General features: G+C 42.8%; 5 protein-coding genes across 6 annotated transcripts; 4 read left to right on the forward strand and 1 right to left on the reverse strand.

Annotated features, from left to right (window-relative positions):
• Positions 1–306: 306 nt before the first annotated feature.
• On the forward strand, positions 307–3,211 carry LOC147046584 (uncharacterized). Of its 2 annotated transcripts, none has more exons than XM_085929198.1 (6): positions 307–447; positions 1,448–1,528; positions 1,745–2,190; positions 2,327–2,399; positions 2,480–2,599; positions 2,670–3,211. In XM_085929198.1, the coding sequence occupies exons 3-6, from the start codon at positions 1,779–1,781 to the stop codon at positions 3,049–3,051; spliced, it is 987 nt and encodes a 328-aa protein (XP_085785324.1). In that variant the 5' UTR covers positions 307–447; positions 1,448–1,528; positions 1,745–1,778; the 3' UTR covers positions 3,052–3,211. The 2 variants fall into 2 exon arrangements, with proteins under 2 accessions (XP_085785324.1, XP_085785323.1); XM_085929197.1 differs by lacking the exon at positions 307–447 and adding an exon at positions 1,003–1,214.
• Positions 3,212–4,330: 1,119 nt separating this feature from the next.
• On the forward strand, positions 4,331–5,845 carry LOC147046585 (C-X-C chemokine receptor type 4-like). Its single transcript, XM_085929870.1, has 4 exons — positions 4,331–4,360; positions 4,433–4,641; positions 4,724–5,007; positions 5,083–5,845. Exons 1-4 carry the CDS (start codon positions 4,346–4,348, stop codon positions 5,676–5,678), a joined length of 1,104 nt encoding a protein of 367 aa, XP_085785996.1. The 5' UTR covers positions 4,331–4,345; the 3' UTR covers positions 5,679–5,845.
• Positions 5,846–9,678: 3,833 nt separating this feature from the next.
• On the forward strand, positions 9,679–15,593 carry mcm6 (minichromosome maintenance complex component 6). The gene is made up of 18 exons (XM_085929531.1): positions 9,679–9,907; positions 10,171–10,317; positions 10,694–10,804; positions 11,002–11,089; positions 11,157–11,318; positions 11,384–11,549; positions 11,628–11,773; positions 11,929–12,079; positions 12,156–12,297; positions 12,551–12,692; positions 12,933–13,040; positions 13,449–13,604; positions 13,681–13,809; positions 13,881–14,045; positions 14,128–14,251; positions 14,403–14,579; positions 14,674–14,813; positions 14,884–15,593. Exons 1-18 carry the CDS (start codon positions 9,810–9,812, stop codon positions 14,992–14,994), a joined length of 2,463 nt encoding a protein of 820 aa, XP_085785657.1. The 5' UTR covers positions 9,679–9,809; the 3' UTR covers positions 14,995–15,593.
• A 180-nt stretch (positions 15,594–15,773) lies between these two features.
• LOC147046587 (uncharacterized) lies at positions 15,774–16,857 on the forward strand. The gene is made up of 3 exons (XM_085929536.1): positions 15,774–15,920; positions 16,061–16,265; positions 16,415–16,857. Exons 1-3 carry the CDS (start codon positions 15,878–15,880, stop codon positions 16,584–16,586), a joined length of 420 nt encoding a protein of 139 aa, XP_085785662.1. The 5' UTR covers positions 15,774–15,877; the 3' UTR covers positions 16,587–16,857.
• Positions 16,858–16,861: 4 nt separating this feature from the next.
• On the reverse strand, positions 16,862–22,964 carry LOC147046588 (protein lifeguard 3-like). Its single transcript, XM_085929535.1, has 12 exons — positions 22,702–22,964; positions 21,057–21,371; positions 20,191–20,258; positions 19,969–20,033; positions 19,834–19,887; positions 19,712–19,762; positions 19,600–19,639; positions 18,646–18,683; positions 18,472–18,559; positions 17,974–18,069; positions 17,848–17,901; positions 16,862–17,764 (listed from the first exon to the last, which is right to left on the reverse strand). The coding sequence occupies exons 1-12, from the start codon at positions 22,907–22,909 to the stop codon at positions 17,618–17,620; spliced, it is 1,224 nt and encodes a 407-aa protein (XP_085785661.1). The 5' UTR covers positions 22,910–22,964; the 3' UTR covers positions 16,862–17,617.
• Positions 22,965–23,483: the final 519 nt, after the last annotated feature.

Below are 23,483 nucleotides of genomic sequence, written 5' to 3' on the forward strand. Positions count from 1 at the left end.
TGGACTGAACCTTTTGCTTTCATTGCCAATGCTGCATGTTTGATTTGCAATGAGAAGTTGTCAAAAAACAAGAAGCAATTTGGAGCGACATTTTCAGCTAAAGCATGCTAAATTTGCTGCCGAACTGAGAGGAAACGTGCAATTCCAGTGCTGGTGGAGAAATTTGAGGACATTTCCAAAAAGTGGATTGCATCTCCAAACTCTACTACTGCTGCAAGTTTTGTTGCAGCCCGGGAGATAATAAAGCGTGGAAAACCATTCACGATGGCGAGTACATGAAGGGATTCATTCATTCAAATATCATACTGCCTATTTTCGGACTTAAAAAACAAAACCGAAATCATTGAGAAAACTAAGGACATGCCTCTCCGCACAAACAATATCACCGATCGATCACCAGATCAAAAACATCAATTCCGATATCGAACTGACAGCTCTGCTATGGAGGTACGTGAACTCTAATGGGCCGCAAGAAGAAATGACCAAATTGATACCCCTATTTTTCTTTACATTATTTTAATGCTAGGCATACAACTTATGTACTGATAGTCTATGTTGCATTATCAAAGGCTTTTAGACAGGTGTTATTATTTTTAATTTTTTGGGGGGCAATACGGCTCTTTGAACATTTTGGGTTGCCGAACCCTGGGCTAGGCTTATTGTCCATGTACATTAAATAGTTTAGGAAATTACGTCAGTATTACAAGAATGAAATTGTCATACATTTTTAAAGTAGGGATACCCTTTTATTCAGAGAAATCTGCCCGCTCTGATAAATACTAGAATGCAGTAGTTTTTAAGATAGATGTAAAACTTAAAAGAACATGAAAATGCGAATTTTTATTTTTTTTACTTCATTCCATATTCATAAGTTCATTTCATGTGCGAACTTTTTTTTTTTTATCTTAAGGAATTGAGTCAGTCTACTTGTACTTTTGTCCGTTTTCTACCACCAAAATGTATCAAATTGTTGCATTATGTGCGAGCCAGTGTAGCTGGAGGTACCGCAAGGGAGCAGTGTTTCGTAAAATGTGTTAGATGTAGCGCAAACAAAGAAGACAGGAGGACCAACGTTTGAGTAGAGATTGATTGAAAAGGAAAATGCGCATTTCTTAGGAAAAACAAGCAAACGGTCAATTTGATGTGAAATCATTTCAAGAAGCAGGCGCGTGGTTCCACAGTCAAAGTAAAATGTCGAAAAGCCCAAGACAGTCGTAAGTAGAACGCTGCTTTTTGCTTCGCCAGGGCGAACGCTTCTTGCCTTTAGCTTTCTACCACACTTTTAAAATGTCAAATCAGCAGTAGATAAGCCGAGATCAACACAAATGTGAATTGAATATTTGATCATATCCCGTTTGAAATGTCAGAATAAGCTGTTTGTTTACATTCCACCTTCACGGCGCCATTTGGCTTCATCAAAGTGTTTTAGCTGTCCCCACTTTAACAGAACTTCAGATGGCACCGAATATCAATCCGATTGCTTTGAATCATTCAGCAAATCAAGACAAGTCAAGTGCTTCTTTCAAAGGTATGAATGAGGAACTAGACTCTGTTAGTTGTACTCTGTTCATTTTGGTTTCACTGGTTCTTTTATCACAAACAAGATATTTAGGTTGCATTACCTAACATGTCTTGGCTTGTACTTGGGCCTTCATTCGAGACTCTGATATAGATCAAATAATACATATAAAATATTGTCTGTTGCTTCACTGACCATAACACTCTTTTGTTTATTTGGTTACAGCTCTTCAGTGTGCAGCCTGAGTTGGAGAGTCAGGATGAGCAATAAACACTCTTCCAGGCAGAAAACAGCTTCAAAGAAGAAGCTTGAAAAAAGTCCCAAGCTAAGTGATGTCTTACGCCGGATTCAGCCAAAGAGGAGGAGGAGAAATATGAAATTTGATGACAGCAACATTCATAAGAAGGACAATAGCGTCTGTGACATCATTGATCTGATCAACAATCATGTTGAGGAAGAGCCTAAAAAGGATAGTAGTGTACAAAGGGTGGTTGACCAAGGATTAGATGATTCCGATTCACAGTGCTGCTCTAGTACTGCTCCTTCCCCTCAGAAAAGCACCACTCCCAGACAAACAAGATCACCCACAGGCCTATGCCCATCCTGTCGGAAGCTCTACCAGAGGGCGAAGAGGTTGAAAACTCCCATGAAAGAAAAACTCTTGGATAATGGTAAGTTTCCCAAAAGATTCCTTTTGGCCATCGCTTTATGACTCATTTCAGGTTTGCTTATGCTAAGTTATGCATGCATCCTTCCATGCAATATTGTGCATCCATTGTCAATAAAGATGCAAGGTTTGTATTTCAGATCCCACTTCCTTAACATGCGATCAGTGGTTCCTGCTCAAAAAGTGGAAACCAAGAAGGTTACCTCACTCAGGGTAAGGTGGAAAGCTGAAAGTGGCCTATGAGTAGTGTGTAAATAACAACACTCAATGTTGTTGTTGTTTTTTTTTTTAAGGAGGATTTCCCACAGCATGCTCCATGCTCACACACAGTTGAAGGGCAAGAAAAAAGCAAAGCAGAACAAGCAGGATGGCCATAAAAACTTGTGCTCAAGGCAGCATGTTTTCCTTCAGAGGTAATACTTTCATATTTCTTATTAAAGACAGAGGGAGGAATGAATTGAAGTGTTTTCTGTCAAATGTCAGGAACCTCAGACGGCCTCGCCAAGTGGCAGAAAGAAGCCAGAGGAAGAGAAACCTGAGGAAGAGGCAAAGAGATGATTCTCAAGGTTCTCCGATGGCCAAGCAGAAGTATCTCCCCCCGCCAGACAACAGTAGCAACTGCAAGGATAAGAGCGCTTTTCAGTTATCTTGTCTGAATGTTGACGGATTTCACCGTGAAAAAAGCACAAATGATGACAACTCCAGTATGACCTTTAACCTTTCCTGTGCTAATTTCACCTTGGAAAGCACCAAGCTCGGGGACATCACAACGCCCAAGCCAAAAGCATCAAGGACAAAATCGTCATTCCAAGAATTGCTTAGCCAGTTACGTGGCAACAGCAGCATGATTTTCAAAGACAACTAGTAATAGAGACTTTTCACATATTTAAAGCGGGTTGAGGAAGCCACTCTAATACAAGTTTACTGTTGTTGCTAAAGAATTTCCTTTTAGCGTAACATTTGCAGTTGAAACTACCATGGCTGTCTTTTTTTTCTTCCCCCAAATCAATAAAATTTGAGCCTCATTTGTCCTCTTTGCTAAAAATATGACAGGCACGCACCCAACTGACCTTGTTGGCAAAATGTGCAATGGAAAATTAGTGAAGAACAAGACAATATCACTTTTTACCCTTTTTAAATCAATTTTTCTTGTTTGGTTGTTTTTGTTTTTTTGTAATACACTTTCATGTTAAGTAAAATGTGATTCAATCAACCAATGGAATAAACAGTAGAATAAAACGATTAAAAAATATTTGATAGGGATTGGTTAGCCCTAATCCATGGCACAGGTCCTCATCCGTGGCAATATTACACTAGCATCCAAGTAAGATATTTTTGGAATCAATTTTTTTTTTCAATATTTTTTACTGGTATCTGAAAAGAAAAATCAAATAAATGGCATGTAAATTTTCTGAATTTTTGTATTCAAATTCTTTTTATCATTTTTTTTGACAGGGGGATTAGCTGGTAGTACAATAATAATAATAATAAAAAAAAAAACAGTTCCACCCTAAGCCTGTCTAAAATCAGTGGCAGGTGTCTGTCAACAAGGTTTACTCAGTAATGTTGTTTCTGAGATTTTTTAGGTTGATACCAGTCAACCTGGAGGAAGGGAGGGAAGGTTGAGATAAGGAACTGGCACTCTTTTGAAAGAGTAACGCTTTGGATTTGGGACTCGCTTTATTGTTTGTTCATAGGATTAGTCTATTACAAGAGGATGGACAGTCACAGCTGAGCCGAGCTGAAGCAGGAAGTTGGTCTGCAGAATTTTAAAACGCCATTCTTTGAAAAGAAATGTGCACAATTTCACTCCATTTGGGACCTTTATTGTGGAAAAGTGAAATCCTGGGAACGTTGACATTAATTCCTAAGATGTGCCGATTCATCGTCGAAGCGGGGATGGCTCCCGCTCCACTCATTGTGTGTATTCCTGCCGGCTTCTTTCCGATTGCCCGCCGGGGTCTCCGGGCCAAAACAATTCAAGTTGCGTGCACACGCATGACAGCATCCTGTGACAGAAGCAGTATCAGCACCTGACACCTCGAAAACAGGAAAAAGCATTTGGGCAGGAACACAGATGCGTTGGAGTGCTTGAGGGAGGAGCACCACCACAGCTATAAAACTCCCAACATCACTCCGTAGAGAAAAGAGAGTCCAACATGTCGTACTATCAGGTAAGCTTTGTCTGAATAATTGAAGCGACAAAAACAATTCTTGGTGTGTTTAACCATCACTGTTGTCTCCAGCACATCCTCTTAGACAACGAATACAATGACAGCAGTTCTGGCTTTGGTTCTGGTGATATTGGGGTGGATCTGGAGGAGCCTTGTGAGGTGGAGCACCTGATGACCACTGACTTTCAGCAGGTCTTTTTACCTGTGGTCTATGCCCTCATCTTCCTGCTGGGCATCACCGGAAATGGTCTGGTGGTCTTTGTCTTGGGCTGCCAGCGTAGGTGAGCCAGCAAGACTATTTGTCTGTTCAAAGTTTCAAAGTCCAAGACTTATTGTTCACACTTGTTGTTTTTTTTTTTTTAGGTCCAAATCCAGCCTTACCGATCGCTACCGATTGCACCTCTCAGGTGCCGATCTCCTCTTTGTGGTGGCGCTTCCGTTCTGGGCGGTGGACGCGGCGCTGGCCGACTGGCGCTTTGGCGCGGCCACCTGCGTCGGGGTGCACGTTATCTATACGGTCAACCTGTACGGCAGCGTACTCATCCTGGCCTTCATCAGTCTGGACCGCTACCTGGCGGTGGTCCGAGCCACCGATACCAACATGGGTGGCCTGAGGCAAATGCTGGCGCACAGATTGGTCTATGTGGGTGAGTGTCTCTCCTCACATCCATAGCTGGTCCACTATGTTCTCGTTGACCATGAGTCAATCCCCCCGACCGCAGGCGCGTGGTTGCCCGCCGGTTTGCTGGCCGTTCCCGACTTGATATTCGCTCGAACTCAAGAAGGAGGCGAGGGAAGCACCCTGTGCCAGAGATTTTACCCGGCGGAACACGCTCCTCTCTGGGTGGCCGTCTTTCACCTACAGCTGGTCCTGGTGGGTCTGGTGATCCCCGGTCTGGTGCTTCTGGTGTGTTACTGCGTCATCGTCAGCAGGCTGACCCGGGGACCTCTGGGGGGTCAAAGGCAGAAACGCCGAGCGGTGAGGACCACCATCGCGCTGGTGCTCTGCTTCTTTGTGTGCTGGCTGCCCTACGGAGCGGGCATCTCTGTGGACGCCCTGCTGCGTTTGGAGGTTCTCCCCCGCAGCTGCAAGCTGGAGGCCTTCCTGGGTGTGTGGTTGGCGGTGGCTGAGCCCTTGGCATTTGCACATTGTTGCTTAAACCCGCTGCTCTATGCCTTTCTGGGGGCAGGCTTCAAAAATTCAGCCCGCAGAGTCTTGACACTGAGCAGAGGATCCAGTTTGAAGGTTTTACCCAGACGACGCAACGGGGCCTCCACGACCACAGAGTCTGAGTCGTCCAGTTTGCACTCCAGCTAGTCTTTGCTCATTCAAGCGTGCGAGTGTGCGTGAAATAATAATACAAATAATGGGAGAATTTAAAGGAGCAAGTCTGCTGGCGGTCTTCTCTCAATTCTCTTGTAAATAGTGTCTTTTGTTGGGTCAATGCTGCTGTGTTTTCACTGGACTCTAATGGTTTATAATAAATCTGGAGAAAAAAAAGGCTCTCTTGTCATGTATCATACTGTATTTCTCACGAGTCAACAACCATCACTTACAGTCTTGAAGGGGATCACTGCAAAATATAATGCAAATATACAGCCAGCCTATATATATATATATATATATATATATATATATATATATATATATATATATATATATATACAGTAATCCCTCCTACTTCGCGGGGGTTACGTTCCAGACCCACCCGCGAAATGGGAATTTCCGCGAAATAGAAACTAGATTTTTTTGAAGTATGAGCCATAATTTAGCCATAAGATATTCTATTTTTATCGCTGACATCAACCAGCTCGCTGCTAGGGGACTTTCATATCAATGGACTGTGCGCTCCGCATTCATGCCTTAGCGACGAGACTAACAGTGTATTGCTATGTCCAGATGAAGGCCACCGCCGGTGGAGAGAACGCCCTGAAGTCACATGTGACGATAAAGTATACTGTACTGACTCTTTAATTTATTCATTTCAAAACAAGAAAACGACTTTTAAACATAAGCTATCATTATTAAAGGAAAATGAAGAAACTCAAGTGGCCGCGAAACCTCGTGAAATGATGAAATTTCTGCGATAAAATCATTAATTTATTTTTGAAAACCCGCGATACAGCGAAGCCACGATAGTTGAAGCCGCGAAGTAGGAGGGATTACTGTATATATATATATATATATATATATATATATATATATATTCTATATTCCACAAACAAAGAAAACATTCAGGGAAACAACACAAAAAGTAAAAACAAGAAGGCACATACAATGAATAAATAATAGCGATGAATGAATAATATTTAAATAAACAAATAAATAAATAAGAGGTCAGGTTTGTTTTGTAGCTTTTACTGTATATAATATGAGGTGCTCATACATTTATTTGGGTTGACAGTCATAAGGTCCTCCGAATTGACACCCCTGGTCTATAAGTTATTTAGTGACGTTGTTCCAACTGGTTCCGAAAGCATATGGCTGGCGTTGCGCTACAGGTCAACACTTGAACATGCATCTCCATTGCCAGCAAATATTGGATTCATCTGGTATTCTACTTAGCATCACTTTGAGTGCTCCCCACATCACCACATCCACATGGAAGTGAATGAAACACAAGCTGGAAGTTTACTGTGCTCCGCTTCCTGGATGAAGATCAAGATGAGAGTTTGAAGACCGATGGGTGAAGTTTTGGGGAAGCCAGGTTGCATGGGAACAAAAAGATGAGGTTTTTTTTGCCTCCTGCTTGTAATGATCAGTGCGTCCAACTGCTGTTTGCTTTTAAAGATGAAAATGTAGAAAGATGAAAATGTAGACTTCAACTTTCTCACACAGCAATACAGCAGCCATTCTATTCATAGGGCAGGGTTCAAAACAGGAAAGACTTCCTGCAACTCATTTTAGGAAAAACAAGCAGCTAAGACAATCAAACAACCAAGCACCACCAAGCGCGCCAGTAAAGTCAAATGGAGGAGACATGAAAGGATGTTGTACAAATACTATATTGGAAACACATGTAAGCAATAATAATAATAATAAAAAAATACACTTACAAATTGTGACCCAGATATAATTTTCTCCATATTGGCTTCTTGCTGAGTCGAGTTTAAATTAAATGCATAATGCAAATAAAGTCAAAAAAACTGAATGTATGTGTTTTTTGGGGAAAAAAAAGACAAACGCAATAAACTAAAGGCTGTATTGGAGCGGAGATGAGATGTCTGTGTTTCTTTTTATTGGATTGCAGTTGATTATTCCAGATCACCACATTCATTTTCAAAGGACAACTTCTTCTCAACTATCCATCCATCCATTTTCTGTATCGCTTTTCTCCCCACGGGGGTAGCGGGCGTGCTGGAGCCTATCCTAGCCGTCATCGGGCAGTAGGCGGGGGACACCCTGAATCGGTTGGCAGCCAATCGCAAGGCACACAGATGAAGAACCATCTGCAGTTGCACACACACCTAGGGCCAATTTGGAGTGCTCAATCAGCCTATCAAGCATGTTTATGGGATGTGGGAGGAAACCTACGGGGGCTCGGGGAGAACATGCAAACTTCACACAAGGAGGGCGGAAGCGAACCGGCACCCTCCTAACTGTGAGGCGGACGTGCTAACCAGTGCGCTTCTCAACTAATTTTTTCCAAATAATCCTATTTGTTGCCTTGCAAAATGTGTTAATAACGTGGGAAATCAGCGACCCCAATAACAGGCCATCAGCACTTATCCTGTTTATTGTTGTTTCTTCCTCTCAGGAACTTTCAGGAGTTTCATATTTCAACACTTGGACAGATGTTTAAGCGTCAATGAGGTCTCATTTTATTTGATAGAATTTTGAGTTTAGTATGTTGGCCTGCGGTAATCAGAAGAACATGTTTAAAGACGACTTTGCTGACTTTGAGAATATGAATCTTGAGGGTCATGTAAGTTTTTGTGTGTGTGTGTGTGTGTGTGTGTGTTTTGTTTCAAAGAGTTTGCCGACAGGTGGTCAAGTTTGTCAGACGCGGTTTGTCTTGAGTTTCCTGCGACTGAACAATCGTGGGAAAAGCAGAGGTCAAGACAAAAAGAAAAATAAAGAGGCTGAGAACGGCTCCATCCGAATGCCGTGCAACAACTTCCTGCTTTGTTCCTAGTGGATGAATACAATGTGACAGGTGAAACCAATTGCCTCCTGGCAGCGTTCAGAATGTGAGGCTGGAAATATACCTAGCAAGGATATGATGGGAATGGCGGCAGAAGTGAATGAAAGACTCAAACGTTTCATCTTACAAATGGTGCTAAGAATGAAGCAAGCCTACGTTGTTCAGTTTTTATATGATGGTGTTCCTGTGTTCATTGTTGACTTTTGGACTGTAAACAAATAGTCAGCTGAAAGCAGTTTGTATTGGAAGTATTACCATTGTTGACCATATTGAGGACAATTGATCTAAGGCAGAAAGGATTCAAGTCGTTGTGGGGACTCAGGCCTAAAGAGGGCTATAAATATAGAAATTAGGAATGGCTCCGTGAGTCGTCACCTTATCGTGGTGGAGGGGTTTGCGTGCCCCTATGATCCTAGGAGCCATGTCGTTTGGGGCTTCATGCTCCTGCCCTGGTAGGGTCACCCATGGCAAAAGGCTCCTAGGTGAGGGGCCAGACAAAGCACGACTCACCAAAGCCCCTCATGATGATAAACAAAAATGGACTCAGTTCTCCCTCGCCCGGACGCGGGTCACTGGGGCCCCTCTCTGGAGCCAGGCTGGAGGTGGTGCTTTCGGGGTTTGACCAGGTGTTATTTATTATTTTTGGTTATTTTTTATTTAAATTCATATTCCACAAATGCCGACATTATTATTATTTTATTTTTTTTAACCATAATATCATGTTTAGACAAATTAGGCTGCATAAAACAGTATTATTTTTACTAGACATACCCTTGAAGCACTGCATCCAAGAGTTTTGCAACAAAATAAGAATATTGTGTTGGAATAAATTCCTACTATTTCATGGAACAAATACGAATTGACGTTATCGTGACCGTCAACCATCGTTATTTATTTTTGGGACACACACTGCCCCCTCGTGGACAATTCTGACTGCAAATGCACGGAGGTCAACTGTATTGAAACAAAATAATGAAAATAAAATAACGTCCAGAAAACAACCGACTATATTCCATACTATTTTAAAGCAAAATGAATACAGATCAAAGCACACAAACAAAAGCATTTGGCCAAAAAGTGGGCCACCGGACTTCCTGCATTTCAAGAGCATTACTTTTGATTGGCTACAAATACTGGTATAGCAGTTGTGATTGGATGAAAGCGGCGCGCCAAATGTCACGTGGCGTCACTTTTCGCGCGAAACGGTGCCCTGTTGTGTGGACCTCGTTTCGTGCGGTTGTCAGTACGGCAGCTGTATTGTTTTATATTTCGAGTTTTATACTCTAGTTTTGGATCATATCATTATGGATGTTGCTATAGCGACCACAGAGAATGCCGGAGAGATGGTGAAAGACGAGTTGGCGCATAAGTGTCAGAAGTTATTCCAGGCTTTTTTGGAGGAGTAAGTCAAGCAAAACGTTACTGTGCATTGTTGTTTGCGAAAGTGCACGCTTCCGATGTGCATCCAAGCCGAGACTATTAAGACTTTGAAGGACATAACAAGCCTGGTTAAAGTATGTTTTATGTCGACGAAGCTGACAAAGAAACGTGCATAGAAGTAAATATGGATACATACTGTTTTCAAATATAGAGAGTTGATGATTAAAGGTAGTCCAAAAGAAAAATAGAAATTCCTGCAAAATGACCACCGTGATCTGTGTGTAGGTTCCAGACTACGGATGGAGAAGTCAAGTATGTCCATGAGGCTGAGGAGCTGATACGACCTGAGAGGAACACATTGCTGGTTAACGTCATTGATCTCGAGGTATTCAACCAGGAGCTGGCAACCACCATCCAAGAGGAATATTACAGGTGTGCGCTCTCTCTAGTTGCACTATTAACAACACTGTGCCCAGATCAGACATGTCATATTTCAATGTGGCCAACAAGACTGAATAGTTTGATGTATTTCATGTTTCTTATTCAATTGTAATTGAGCAAAAATAAAACTGAAGGTCAGTTAAACACATTTGGGCTCTGTCAAAGGAATGAAAAGGTCAAACTGAAGAAAATATGACTATATTGTTGCAAGGTTTCAAGTAGTTTGGGTGGGCAATTATAGAAAAAAAATCATAATAATGATGATTTTAATTTCTATTGAAGTTATGAATAGGCCATTCTTGTCCCGGCCTGCAAAGTAAAAATGTCTGCATGAGTGTCAATGATTTTTGCCATGGCCTGTTTTCAGAGTGTACCCCTTCCTCTGTCGGGCCGTGCGCAACTTTGCAAGGGATCATGGGAATGTTCCTCTCACCAAAGAGTTCTACGTGGCCTTTGAAGATCTGCCTACTAGACACAAGTGAGATTCATATACCTGGAATTCAAATTTCAGCAGAATCTCTACAGCTGCAGCAGAATATCGACAGCTGAATAAATGGCCATTCCAGCTGTTCTTGAACAGACAATTCCATTTCCTGATTTATTTACTTGATGTATTCCAACAGATTTTTATTCACAATGGAGCAATTCTAAGATGAATGTTACTGTGCGCTTTAGGATTCGTGAGCTGTCGTCCGTGCGCATTGGCAGCCTGGTCAGGATCAGCGGTCAGGTTGTGAGGACGCACCCTGTGCACCCTGAATTGGTAAGTCATCTATCTATCTGCTCATGTATTTTGCTCTTGTTGCTCATCACTGTCTCGGTGGCTTTAGGTGAGCGGCACCTTCCTGTGCATGGACTGCCAGGCGCTGATCAAAGATGTCCCTCAGCAGTTCAAATACTCGCCGCCCACCATCTGCCACAACCCGGCTTGCAACAACCGCTCACGCTTTCACCTTGACACGCACAAGTCCAAGTTCATTGACTTCCAGAAGGTAACGCGAGAGTTCCCCCGTCCGTGCAGGTGGGAAAGATCACTATGTCATTTGGTTCCGGTCAGGTGCGTATCCAGGAGACTCAGGCGGAGCTGCCCCGCGGTTCCATCCCGCGCTCCCTGGAGGTCGTTCTCAGAGCAGAGGCGGTGGAGACCGCTCAGGCCGGCGACCGATGTGATTTCATCGGGACGCTCATTGTAGTGCCAGATGTCTCACAGCTCAACACTCCTGGTAGCCTTTCAAATTGTCCTCACTTTTGGCTTTTCATTTGATTGAACCATCCATCTGTTTGTGCGGATTCACTTTCAGGTCTGCGAGCAGAGACCAGCACCAGGGTAGGTGGACCGCAACGCTCCGAGTCGGAGGGTCTGAGGGGATTGAAAGCTTTGGGAGTCCGAGAGCTGTCGTACAGATTGGCCTTCCTGGCCTGTAACGTCTCGCCCACAAACCCTCGGGTAAGAGCGTGAAAAACTGCACAATAGACCCAAATTCTTGCTTCATATTTCAAAAGCATTTTCTCATACAAAGCAATAGAAAACTGTCAAACATGAGAACTTGATTGAAATATTGTGATTGTATGGAAATCCAAATGGGAATTGTCCCTCCGTAGTTTGGTGGCAAGGAACTGCGGGAGGAGGAGCAAACAGCCGAGAGCATCAAGAGCCAGATGACCGAGCAAGAGTGGGAGAAGGTCTTTGAGATGAGTCAAGACAAGAACCTCTACCATAACCTGTGCACCAGCCTCTTCCCCACCATCCACGGTCAGCGACACAAGTGACAAACGCGAAGGGCCTGGTGTGAAAGCGACGTGGTTTGAACGCGGTTGCCCTTGCGCAGGCAATGACGAGGTGAAACGTGGCATTTTACTGATGCTGTTTGGAGGGGTTTCCAAGACCACCGTGGAGGGAACCTCGCTCAGAGGAGACGTCAACGTCTGTGTTGTTGGAGACCCCAGTACTGCCAAAAGCCAGTTCCTCAAGTAGGTGATCTCCAATATTCTAAAATACTGCTCCCTAATAAAGCATTTTCTTAATTACATATCTTTTGATGTGGGAAAGGAGAGCTATTGCAGCTGATAGACTTCTCAGCCCTTTATTAGCACCAGCAGAACAGATATATCTTATGTGCACACTGCTGTTTGCCAGCGCTTACAGCCAGCCCAAGAAAGTTTCAAGGGGTCCAAAGTGTCTCTCCGTACTTAAGCCGTTATGTACTTCTGTGCACGTTTGTAGACATGTGGAAGAGTTCAGCCCCAGAGCCATTTACACCAGCGGCAAAGCTAGCACCGCTGCAGGTCTGACTGCTGCCGTAGTCCGAGATGAAGAATCGCACGAGTTTGTAATTGAGGCCGGAGCTTTGATGCTGGCTGATAATGTGAGTTTTTCCCTGGTTTTTCTTGATTGAGGCTCCAGAGCACTATTTCTTTCATGCACAAAATTGATTGTCCTAGCCTGCGGCTGGAAAGTGGACAGTATTATATTTGCAGTATAGTATTTGAGATGACTACATCTAATGTTGCTGTTTGTCAAACCTTTGAAATGCAGATCTAAATAAATAAGCAAGGTGATGTATTATGGCATGAATATGCTTGAATCAGTTATGTTTGCCTTTAAGGGTGTGTGCTGCATTGATGAGTTTGACAAGATGGACCTCAAAGACCAAGTGGCCATTCATGAGGCCATGGAGCAACAGACAATCAGCATTACTAAGGCTGGAGTCAAGGTAAAAGTCAACATCTATTTTATGCACAGCAGTCACTTAGCAAACTATTTGCATTCTTGAGCCAAGTGAATGCAACTCAATGCTGCCATCTACTGGCCATTGTTTTTAACACCACAAATAATCCCAAAACAGCTGCCCAAGCTTTTGATTCTCTGCCATTCAAAAAAGAAGAAAAATTAACTATTGTCATCACTGGTGTTCCGCTCGAGTTCTCCTTGACATCATTTCACATCAGTGAACGGTACTCAGAGATCAAATCGGCAAAAAAACAGCCTACTGTTTTACATTTTGACATTGCAACATACGCATGACGAGGACAAACGCCCCAACAGCAACAAAAAATGCCAATTACTAGTTCAACAAATGCCAATCATAATCCAAATGTGGGCAATGCGTAATGCCTTCCAGGCCACCCTGAATGCTCGCACGTCCATCCTGGCCGCCGCCAACCCCGTCAACGGGCGCTACGACCGCAGTAAGAGCCTGAAACAGAACGTCAACCTGACTGCCCCCATCATGAGTCGCTTTGACCTTTTCTTCATCCTGGTGGATGACTGCAACGAGGTCACTCGCCGCACTTCTCGACTGACTTGCGACACGGCGTCCTTGTAAAAGGGAAAATGCTTTGTGTGCATTACAGGTTACGGATTACGCCATCGCCAGGCGCATCGTCGATCTCCACTCGCGTGTGGAGGAATCTGTGGACAGGCAGTACTCGTTGGATGAAATCCGGAGATACCTGCTTTTTGCTAGGCAGTTCAAACCAAAAGTGCGTGCATCCGTCCCGTTTGTCAAGTGGCTCATGTCCCTACCATGCGTATTGTCTGCCATTTTGTGCAGATTTCAAGCGAATCCCAAGAGTTCATCGTGGAGCAGTACAAGCGCCTCCGGCAGCGGGATAGCTCGGGTGGTGTGACCAAGTCTGCCTGGCGCATAACCGTGCGCCAGTTGGAGAGCATGATCCGCCTTTCCGAGGGCATGGCCAGGATGCACTGTTGTGATGAGGTGGGTCCAAATCAAAATGAAATGGATGCATTTTAGTTGAAAGTCTTACTCTCCCCCGCCCCCTTCCCTTTCATGAATCTAGGTACAGCCCAAACATGTAAAGGAAGCTTTTCGTCTTTTGAATAAGTCCATTATCAGAGTAGAGACGCCTGACATTAACCTGGAGCAAGATGAGGAAGAGAAAGAGGAGGAGCTACCGGAGGAAGGTACTCATGGCTTTCATCTATGACTCCACTTCATCTCTCATTATCGGGCAGATTGTAATCCATACTTAGTGCTGCTTGCTCTAAAGCCAAAAGACTAGCTTTCCCCTCCCTCTGCATAAGGGATTGTCTCATCCAATCACTTCAAATGCAGGTAACGTCCCGAATGGAGAGAATGGTGAAGTCAATGGAATAAACGGGCACGCCAGCGGTCTTGTGAACGGCCACGCTGAGGCCGACAGTCAGCCCAAACCGTCCCTTTGTCTCTCTTTTCCCGAGTACCAGCGCATCTCCAACTTGCTGGTCCTGCATCTACGCAGAGCAGAAGAAGGTAATCCATCCATCTTCTCGGGAAATGAGATTTAAAAGAAGCGCCTCTTCACTTTCCTCCCATTTTTTTTTTTTTCTAATGATCTTGCCTGCAGCTGAGGAGGAAGAGGAGTTGAAGAAAAACGCAGTGGTAAATTGGTACCTGAAGGAGATTGAGTCTGAGATCGACTCAGAGGAGGAACTCATCAATAAGAAAGGACTGATCGAGAAGGTCATCCACAGGCTGGTGCACTTTGTGAGTCTGGCTGCTGATCAAAGATTTATGACTCTGGCTCTCTTGATTGAGTGTGTTTTGACTTGCGTAGGATCACATCCTCATCGAGCTGTCTCAGTCGGGCTTAAAGGGTTCCGAGCCTGCAAGCGCAGAAGGAGAAGTGGTTCTGGTCGTCAATCCCAACTACACCCTTGAAGATTGAACTCCTCTTTACCCTCCTGTGTCTTTGTTTCCTTGATATATGAAACAACAAAGAATCACCCTGGTGATTGATGTAAGCATAGCATTGGACATGGTGACTGTTGCACAATGATTTTTGGTTGAGCAGTTTCCTTAAAAAAAAAAAGAAAAAAAATCACACTTGATGTAAATATGGTGTCCATCCTCTCATAAGTCGGTTGTCACCAATTAAATTGTTTTGTGTATTGTAATATTTTCTCTTATGCTGCTGTGAATTGTGGTTTGAGTCAATAAAAAAAAGACTGTCCTTTGCATACTATTTCTACCATTTCCTATCCATTCAAATGTAGTGCACACCATCATTTGGATGGCCAGTGATGTGCAGCCCATCTAAGCTTACACTGGGCTGGCCAACAGTCAAACATTGGTCAATTTATAGCGGGGCTGATCATTTCATGACTACTCATTAAGGTGCCCATTTTTGTACGACAAAAACTTTGTTTTGTGTATTCAGATGCAATTCAAACTAAAACAAATATTGACTTCAGATAAGCTCCACCAGGAAGTTTGAATTGTTTCAACAACAATACTGGAGTCAGGAAATAGCATGCAAGAGAAGACAAAGACTCAAAACATAATTTTTGTCTGTGTTAACAGTCCATTATTGTTACTATCAGTGGCTAGATTCAAAATTGGAAACTTGTAAATCATTCATCTAAAATAATACATAAGACAATCGTCACCCAATGTTTGCTATTGTGATGTATTTGTAACGTTGGGGTACCAAAAATTTGGATTTTGTGAACCAGTGATGTGACAGACAGATATTGTCCACAAGGTGGGAGTCAAAGCTCTGGTTGGAGGATGCAACTACGCATGCGCATGCGCAGACTATTGCCGACAATATGGCGGCCTTCGGGACAGCAGTCCTTGGCACGGTTTGCAAAGGTAAACAACATTTAATGTTACTTTCAAATGGCGACGCTAGTGCACCGCTAATCTCACACACATATAATTGACGATATATGACGAGATACTCCACGATTATAATTTGTCTGTTTTTTTTTACCTTTTTCACTGTTGTGCAGGTGCAGCCGTCGTTGCCACCAGATACCTTCGCCAGTGTTTAAGGCTGCCAGTGCCGGCTGCATCGCTTTGCACTCGTGGGACGGAGCCACAGAGAAGCCAAAAGGATAGTGGAGAGGCTGTGAAAGAGCAAAGGGAAAGTGAGGGTCCCGAGTACATTCCTCTTAAAAAGGCGAAAAATCCCATGATGAAGATTGGCTATGCATGGTGAGTTCGTTTTGTGTGCATGTCAACACAGTACAGCAGTTTAGTGTAGCTAAATACATGCTGACGCTTGCTTTCCTCCATTTTGTGATGCATTCTCCTTATCATTGAGCAACATGCGTTTGTTATCTCTCTTGCTCTCTTCTGTCCAGGATGATAGGCCTCCCCACTGGTATTATTGGCTTTCTGCTGGCCAAAAGGCAAGTGGACAAGAACCGTTTAAAGCAGCTGAAAGTTCGACAGAGGATCCGGAGCTCAAACGAGGGCGACTACCAAGGGAGCCGCTATCGCCATGCTGCAGAGACTGTTCCACTTGACCAATAATGCCTCCTGATGGATTCTTCACTGAATAACTCCGCCTTTCAAATTCTTGCAGGGAAGGAACCATTGGAGTCATAGAAAGGAAAATGTTTGTGTGCAGATGCAGACAGTGTGTGACGCATATTTTCCAAGTCCGTGCTGTATAACGGGCATCAAACTCTGGCCCACAGTGTAATTACATTTAGCCCACCAAAATAAATGTTGCATCGACATAGTGTCAATACTAAAATCACAAAAATTGTCTTCACTAATAAAGAAAGATGGATGTATTTGATGAGTTGTACTTCATGTTTTGTGATTTATTGGTGTGATGGAGTGTCTTGTTGATTGAACTGCCGTTAAATCTCCATGAAACACAAAGCTCACAAATAAAATGATTTCTTATATTTGAAAAGCCAAACAAAATAATAATAATCCTTACCACAATGGATCGCTAACCTTTCTAAAAGTCAGAGGGGACAAGTTTGGTTCACACTTCTGAATTAACATTGCTGAAATGACATTTAATGACTGTATGTTATGTATGTAAAGACATTGATCATTTCTCACAGTAATTAACAATTCAACAATTCTCAGCATCATGACATTGTCACACCACAAGTGAGCTTTCAGGCTACTCCTCTTGTCCCTGCCATAGCCCCACCCATTACTGTGTTAAAGTATGACTTCTTGACAATTTGTGGAAAAACAAAGGTATTCTGTATTGTAGCAAGAAACTGCCAAAAGACATTCTGCAACATATACCGTAGCAATTAATGCAACTCACTGGAGACATTTAAGCACAACACAAGTAGAGATACAAAATGCTCTTCAGTTTACTTCAAGCCTGCAAGAGTGGCAATATTTCTACCCTATATATATTTTTTTAGACGTGTACGTAAAAATGTAGAAATATATGCGATAGTGCGTCGGAATGTCTTGCACAGTAAGAAAATCTCAAATTCAGCCCTCATGAAATAGTGCAGCATGATTTACATGATATGCGTGGAAACAAAACAGGCTTTAAACAGCACAGGCAACTATGCTGATATGACTTATTTGCTGGAACCAATAATTTGGAGCAGGAAGAGGAATATTTGAATGACGTCCACGTAGATGTTAAGTGCAGCGAACACATATTCCTCAGGACTGATGGAGTACTTCCTGTTGCCGATGAGGAGCTGCGTGTCGTACGCCAAGAACTGCAAAGCGCAAGGCAAAATACAAACCAGTTCCACAAGTGTTTTGAAACTCGTCAAAAACATCAAGACCCGTGAATACTAACCAGGGTGAAAGCGATAGCTCCTATAGCGGCGTAAAGCATGTGAAGCCAGTAGATCTGCCGGAGTAAAACACATCATTCAAATGATGCCAATATCAAAGTTAGTTTGAGGAAGAAGTTGAAGCTCACATATTTGAAGGACAGCACGATGACGCTGACGATGCCGGTCACAAAGACCACAATGCCAAGCACGCAAAAGAAGCCCCGGCATTTGGTGAAGTCCACCTGGGCAGATGAATCATCGTTAACAAATGAAATTATTTTTTTTTTTAACCTTTGAATCAGCGGTTCTCAAACAACCGGTTCAGGGCGTCCCCCGCCTACTGCCTGATGACGGCTGGGATAGGCTCCAGCACCCCCGTGGGGACTAAGCGCTTCAGAAAATGGATGGATGAATGTCGTTTGTACTTGTTTTTATGTCAGTCGTATCATTTTATTTCATGGTATTTATATATTTATTATAAATGTATTATTTATTTCTATAAAGGCCGGTGCGGTCGGTCCGCGAGATTGTCTGTGACAGGTAACCGCTCCGTGGGGCAAAAAAGGTTGGGGACCACTGCTTTAAATAACACTTGAAGTAATACAACATCAACCAAAAACACCCAAGCACACACATAAAACTACCTTGGTCTGGAAGCAGAAGACGGTGACAACAATGCAGACAACAACAGTGATGGCCAAAGCAAGAAACACTGCCTTTGTATCGTAGAAACTGAAAGCACCAATGAACACACAATTATTGAAGCAAAATAGTTAGGCACATTCATAAAATAGAACTTTTTTTTTGGATCTAATTACCTGGATATGGAGCCAGTCATATAAGACAACGCCAGGGTCTACATCAGGGAGACAAAATGACAGAAAAACAAAACAACACATACTTCACATCAATTAGGATTCAAATTCAACCTAAATATTTGTATATCGGTATTAAAGTCGGCTGAACAGACATGATGAAATTGAGATGGCATGCAAACAATTCAGGTGTTTTTGTAGCACCGTATGAAAAGAATACTTTTAATTCTTTGGTCATCTGTACGGGGAAGGTTTCAAATTCACAAAGAAAAATACAAATTCTTGTTTTTACTTCAACACTGTTTGTTTCACTTCAGCTCACTCCTCACTTCCCTCTCCCCATACACAATGGACTGCCTTCACTTCCTAATCTAACATCACATTATAACAACATTCTGGATTTGTGGCTTATTCCTTCTTATTCTGTTTGTCTTTTTTATCATTTTATTATTATATACTATTATAATATATAATATGAATAAATCATTATATGTATTACTATTTTTTTTATTATACATTATACTATAATTTATGACTATATTTTAATTTATTCATAATTTGTTTTTCAAAAGGGCCAGAATATGACAAAGGCTAGCTACCTTAAAATTGAGATCGAATCGCTTGATAGGTTGCTTGTATTGGATCTCATTAAATAAGGCAAGTATGACTGATGTCACAGGGATCAAAATGCGGTTTGCCAAAACAAACAAACAAACAAACAAACAAACAAACAAACAAACAAACATAGCCTTAGCTGTCCTTGCCTCGACTGCTGTCGAAGTCATCATACATTCATTCACTTGCAGCAGTGAACCAACAAACAACACAAAAGGAAAGAAAGTGTGTGTCATGAAGGACTTTGTGCCAAAGTGTGCTGACTCAATCCTCCTGCTGCCGTCTTGGTGAGACACCGCCCAAATGGGAAAATGTTAAGTTAACAGCAGCTATTTAACTTACAAAGATGGCGAGCAATATCAAGTTCCATGGATGTTTCCTCCTAAAGAGATTGTGGAATGCAGGTTAATTGAATTACTTGCGTCAACAATACAAGATGTAGGATCACACTTACCGAGGGCCCTTGCAGCACACCAACACTATGTGGGTAACAAAATACACAGCGCTGGCAAAAAATAAAGACAAATCAAGCATCCAACATTATTAAGTGTCATTTTTAAATGTGTCACAACTCACTATGATGCCCAGTAGATAGCCTGGTTCCGCTGTACAAATAATTTAACCGGTTGGCTGCGAGAAACAGAAAAGTGGCGCACACAGTTACAGACAGATGGAAACAAACAAACAAACAAAAATATACACGATACTCACACAAAGGTGAAAACGGCCACTATGGCTGTGGTGACAAGGAGCTGGGACGCCAGAATCAAATACACCTGAAGAACGCAGGCACAACATTGACAAAACATTGACAAAACATTTGACATAATAATGGCAGTCAAAAATCCAAATTTTATCAGACATGTGCAAAGAATGGAGAAGTTACATGCTGGTTATGAGTCTTGAAGCCTTCCTAAAGTTGACTTGTTTTACCTTTCTGATGAAAGCGTGCCGAAGGTTCAGACTGTCCCAGTCGCTTCCTCTCGCAGCAAAATCGTCATCTGAAAGCAGAAATATGAGTGCTGGATAATTGGGTTTATTCTCACACTCACAACCTAAAGTGTGTTACAAATGCAGCCAAGGTTCTTTTCATTTTGCATCTTCACCCTGTTCATTTTAGTGGTGGTTTTTGGGTCGGTTGCTCTGTTTGAACAAACACAGAATATTCAGTAGTTTTCTTCGGATGTGCAAATCAGCCCGGCATGTTGACTTGAAAGTCACATTACTCTGTGTGCAGCAGGCTTTGTATGCAAGTGTAAAAAATGTCAAGTCAAAAGAGTCATCTTAAACCTGACGCTACAGAATTAACTGCTTCATCCATCAAGTGCTAGTGCGTGGTTTTTTTTTTTTTTGTCTGAGGGGAATAACTAAGCCTGATGAGTGATTGTGACAACTTCTTCAAACTGTCAACACAGTATTTTCATTCATTGCTTTCACTCAGTGGCGCACTGGGTAGCACGTCCGCCTCACAGTTAGGAGGGCGCGGGTTCGAGTCCACCTCCGACCCTCCCTGTGTGGAGTTTGCATGTTTTCCCCATGTCCGCGTGGGTTTTCTCCAGGCACTCCGGTTTCCTCCCACATCCCCAAAACATGCTTGGTAGGCTAAATGAGGATTCCAAATTGCCCCTAGGTGTGAGTGTGGATGGTTGTTCGTCTGTGTGCCCTGCGATTGGCTGGCAACCGGTTCAGGGTGTCCCCCGCCTACTGCCCGATGACGGCTGGGATAGGCTCCAGCACGCCAAAGCGGTTCAGATAATGGATGGATGGATGCTTTCAAACATGATAAGCTCCCGTCTTACCAGAGTTTATAACGTCTGCGGGAATGGTTCGTGGGACCATGGGAGGCATAGGGGGCTGACTGGGATAGCCGGCTCCAGGGGGCACAGCGGGTTGAGGTTGTCCTGGGAACATACCAGGAGGAAAGCCTGGCTGACCCGGGAAAAGAGGTGTGTTTGAATTGGCAGGGTACGGAGCAGGAGGCTGGCCTGGCTGAGGGCCGCCGAAGCCGGGGAAGCCATACGCAGGGGGTGCTGGGTAATTGTTGCCCTGGGGTGCGTACGGTGGAACATGGACGTCGTTGTACCCTGGAGGGTAGTCTGAGCTGGACATGTTGACTGTGAGGAGAAAAGAACAGTCACGTTAGTCTTCATGGAAAAAGGCTGGTGGTTTAAGTGACACCATTTCCATTGTTTTACTTGATGGATGATGGGGTGAGGAAAATATAAACTAAAATGGGTGACATCATCAGACCAACAGACAGACAGATTTTTACACAACATACTTAACAACTTTGTCTAAATATGTATCTTCTGAACTAAGAAAAAAAAAAAAAAAACATCCCTGGGCTCTATTTTGTGACTTTTAGGGAAATATACAGTAAAGGAATTTAAGAGGAGGCCCCACCTTGGAGTGCCATGACGTCACATCCCCGCTGGATTAACAACACTCAGCGAATGGAAAAAGTGCTTCCATCTTTCGATCTAACATGCCCCGCCCCGTGTCTCAACATGTCTCTGTGGTAGAGATGGAAAGCTACCAGAGTGATTAAACGGTTACATTTTTTTGGTATTACTATTCTCATCATCTCATCCAACTCTTGTGATGAGAACTGAGTCAGTAACATGAACCGAGTCAGTTAAATGTTTACCACAGAACATCTCGGAGGACATTACGTTGCAAAAATGTCAAAACTCAATTTACAGAGCCCCAACCTTTTAATATTCCTCCACTTTTCTTTTGTGCACTAGGGTAAATGTTGACAAAAACAACACGTGTTAAGGAAACCTCCCTAAATATTAATCCATGCAACAAGCAAATGTTGCATGTTTTTTGAAAATATTTGCCTTCTCGAGAATATTATTGTAGCCATTTGAACATAAATAAATAATAAAAACGATAAACAAATATCAGTTTACCTCGCGTTGTATGCTGATGACATCTTAACCAATTCGTGTTTCTGCTCTAATTATTGACCTATGTTTTATCTAATGATGCATTATCTGTGAAACAAGTCAAAGATGGCACAGAGCTGAACACTTGTGAGAAACCTAGCTCAAATATTGAAGTTGACGGCATGATCCCCGCGTACATTGCAAACACAAGTAGGACGTATGTTGTGCACAAATCATCCATCCATCCATCCATCCATCCATCCATCCATCCACAAATGAGAATTTCTCAAAAGCTTGTTTTCATCTTTGAAAGTTGACATCCGTCTCTTATGTAACAACAGCCCGCTCCCCTGTGGTGCAACTTGAAACCAGTGACTTCGACTGCACCTATGTAATCCCCGTGTCTAAAAAGTCCATTCACAAAATGAACGAACACGACTAAAAAAGGCAATTGAGTTAGAAACTGTGCATATGATCCACAATCGATCTTAAACGCTACATGATATTGTTTGAAGCAAAAAAAAACAACAACGACATGTGAAGCACAACGTACCGAGTGTGAGGTCCCACGGATAGTTCGAAAGTTGAAGAAAATCACTAGTGTTTTGAGAGTGGGACTTTAGAGTGGGTCGTGGGCCCCGTGAGACTTTCCGTTGCAGTCGAACATTTCTCGGAACACAGCAGATCCGAACGGAGTGGAGCGGAGCGGAGCAGCTGGGTGGAGTCCACAGGAATCTGTTTCCCACACCCACGCACGTCATTCGTCACTCGTGTAGCCGGCCGGCTGGGTATGTAGCCGACTTTAGCTCCTATAAGAGACGTGACGAGCGCAAGAATGGTGTGTCATCGTTTTCTATGCTTTGCGGTTAGAGTTTATTACGTAGAGGCGTAGGCCTAATTGTTATCGTTCATTCTGAAATATATGATTTGAGTTGTTTTCAATTTGCTTTATGTTGTTCATTTAATGCACTTTTACATCTGGGTGTGAGTAATGCTCTTTTTTGTCAACGCTGCAGAAACAAAAACAAAAAAAACCCCAATCCTGTTATAACACGTTCGCTCGCTCGACATTACATCAGGAAACAGAAATACGTTTTCCTCGGACTTCAAAAATGTGCTTTGTAGAAGAGCAACGTATTTAGATTGCAAGTATCATCATTGATAACAACTCGGAAGATTATTGTATGTATTGTACCTATTTTGTTGTGATGAAAAACATCAATAACTCAAACGCGACCTTAATGACGTCATTTAAATAGGACTGCGTCTGTGACAGAAAGAAAGAAAAAAAAATTGCGGTCTTCGGTTTATGACAGTAACGTCGCTCGTCTCAAT

Source organism: Syngnathus leptorhynchus, chromosome 14, assembly GCF_054491065.1.
Source record: "Syngnathus leptorhynchus isolate UIUO chromosome 14, UIUO_Slep, whole genome shotgun sequence".
Taxonomy (NCBI): Eukaryota; Metazoa; Chordata; class Actinopteri; order Syngnathiformes; family Syngnathidae; genus Syngnathus; species Syngnathus leptorhynchus.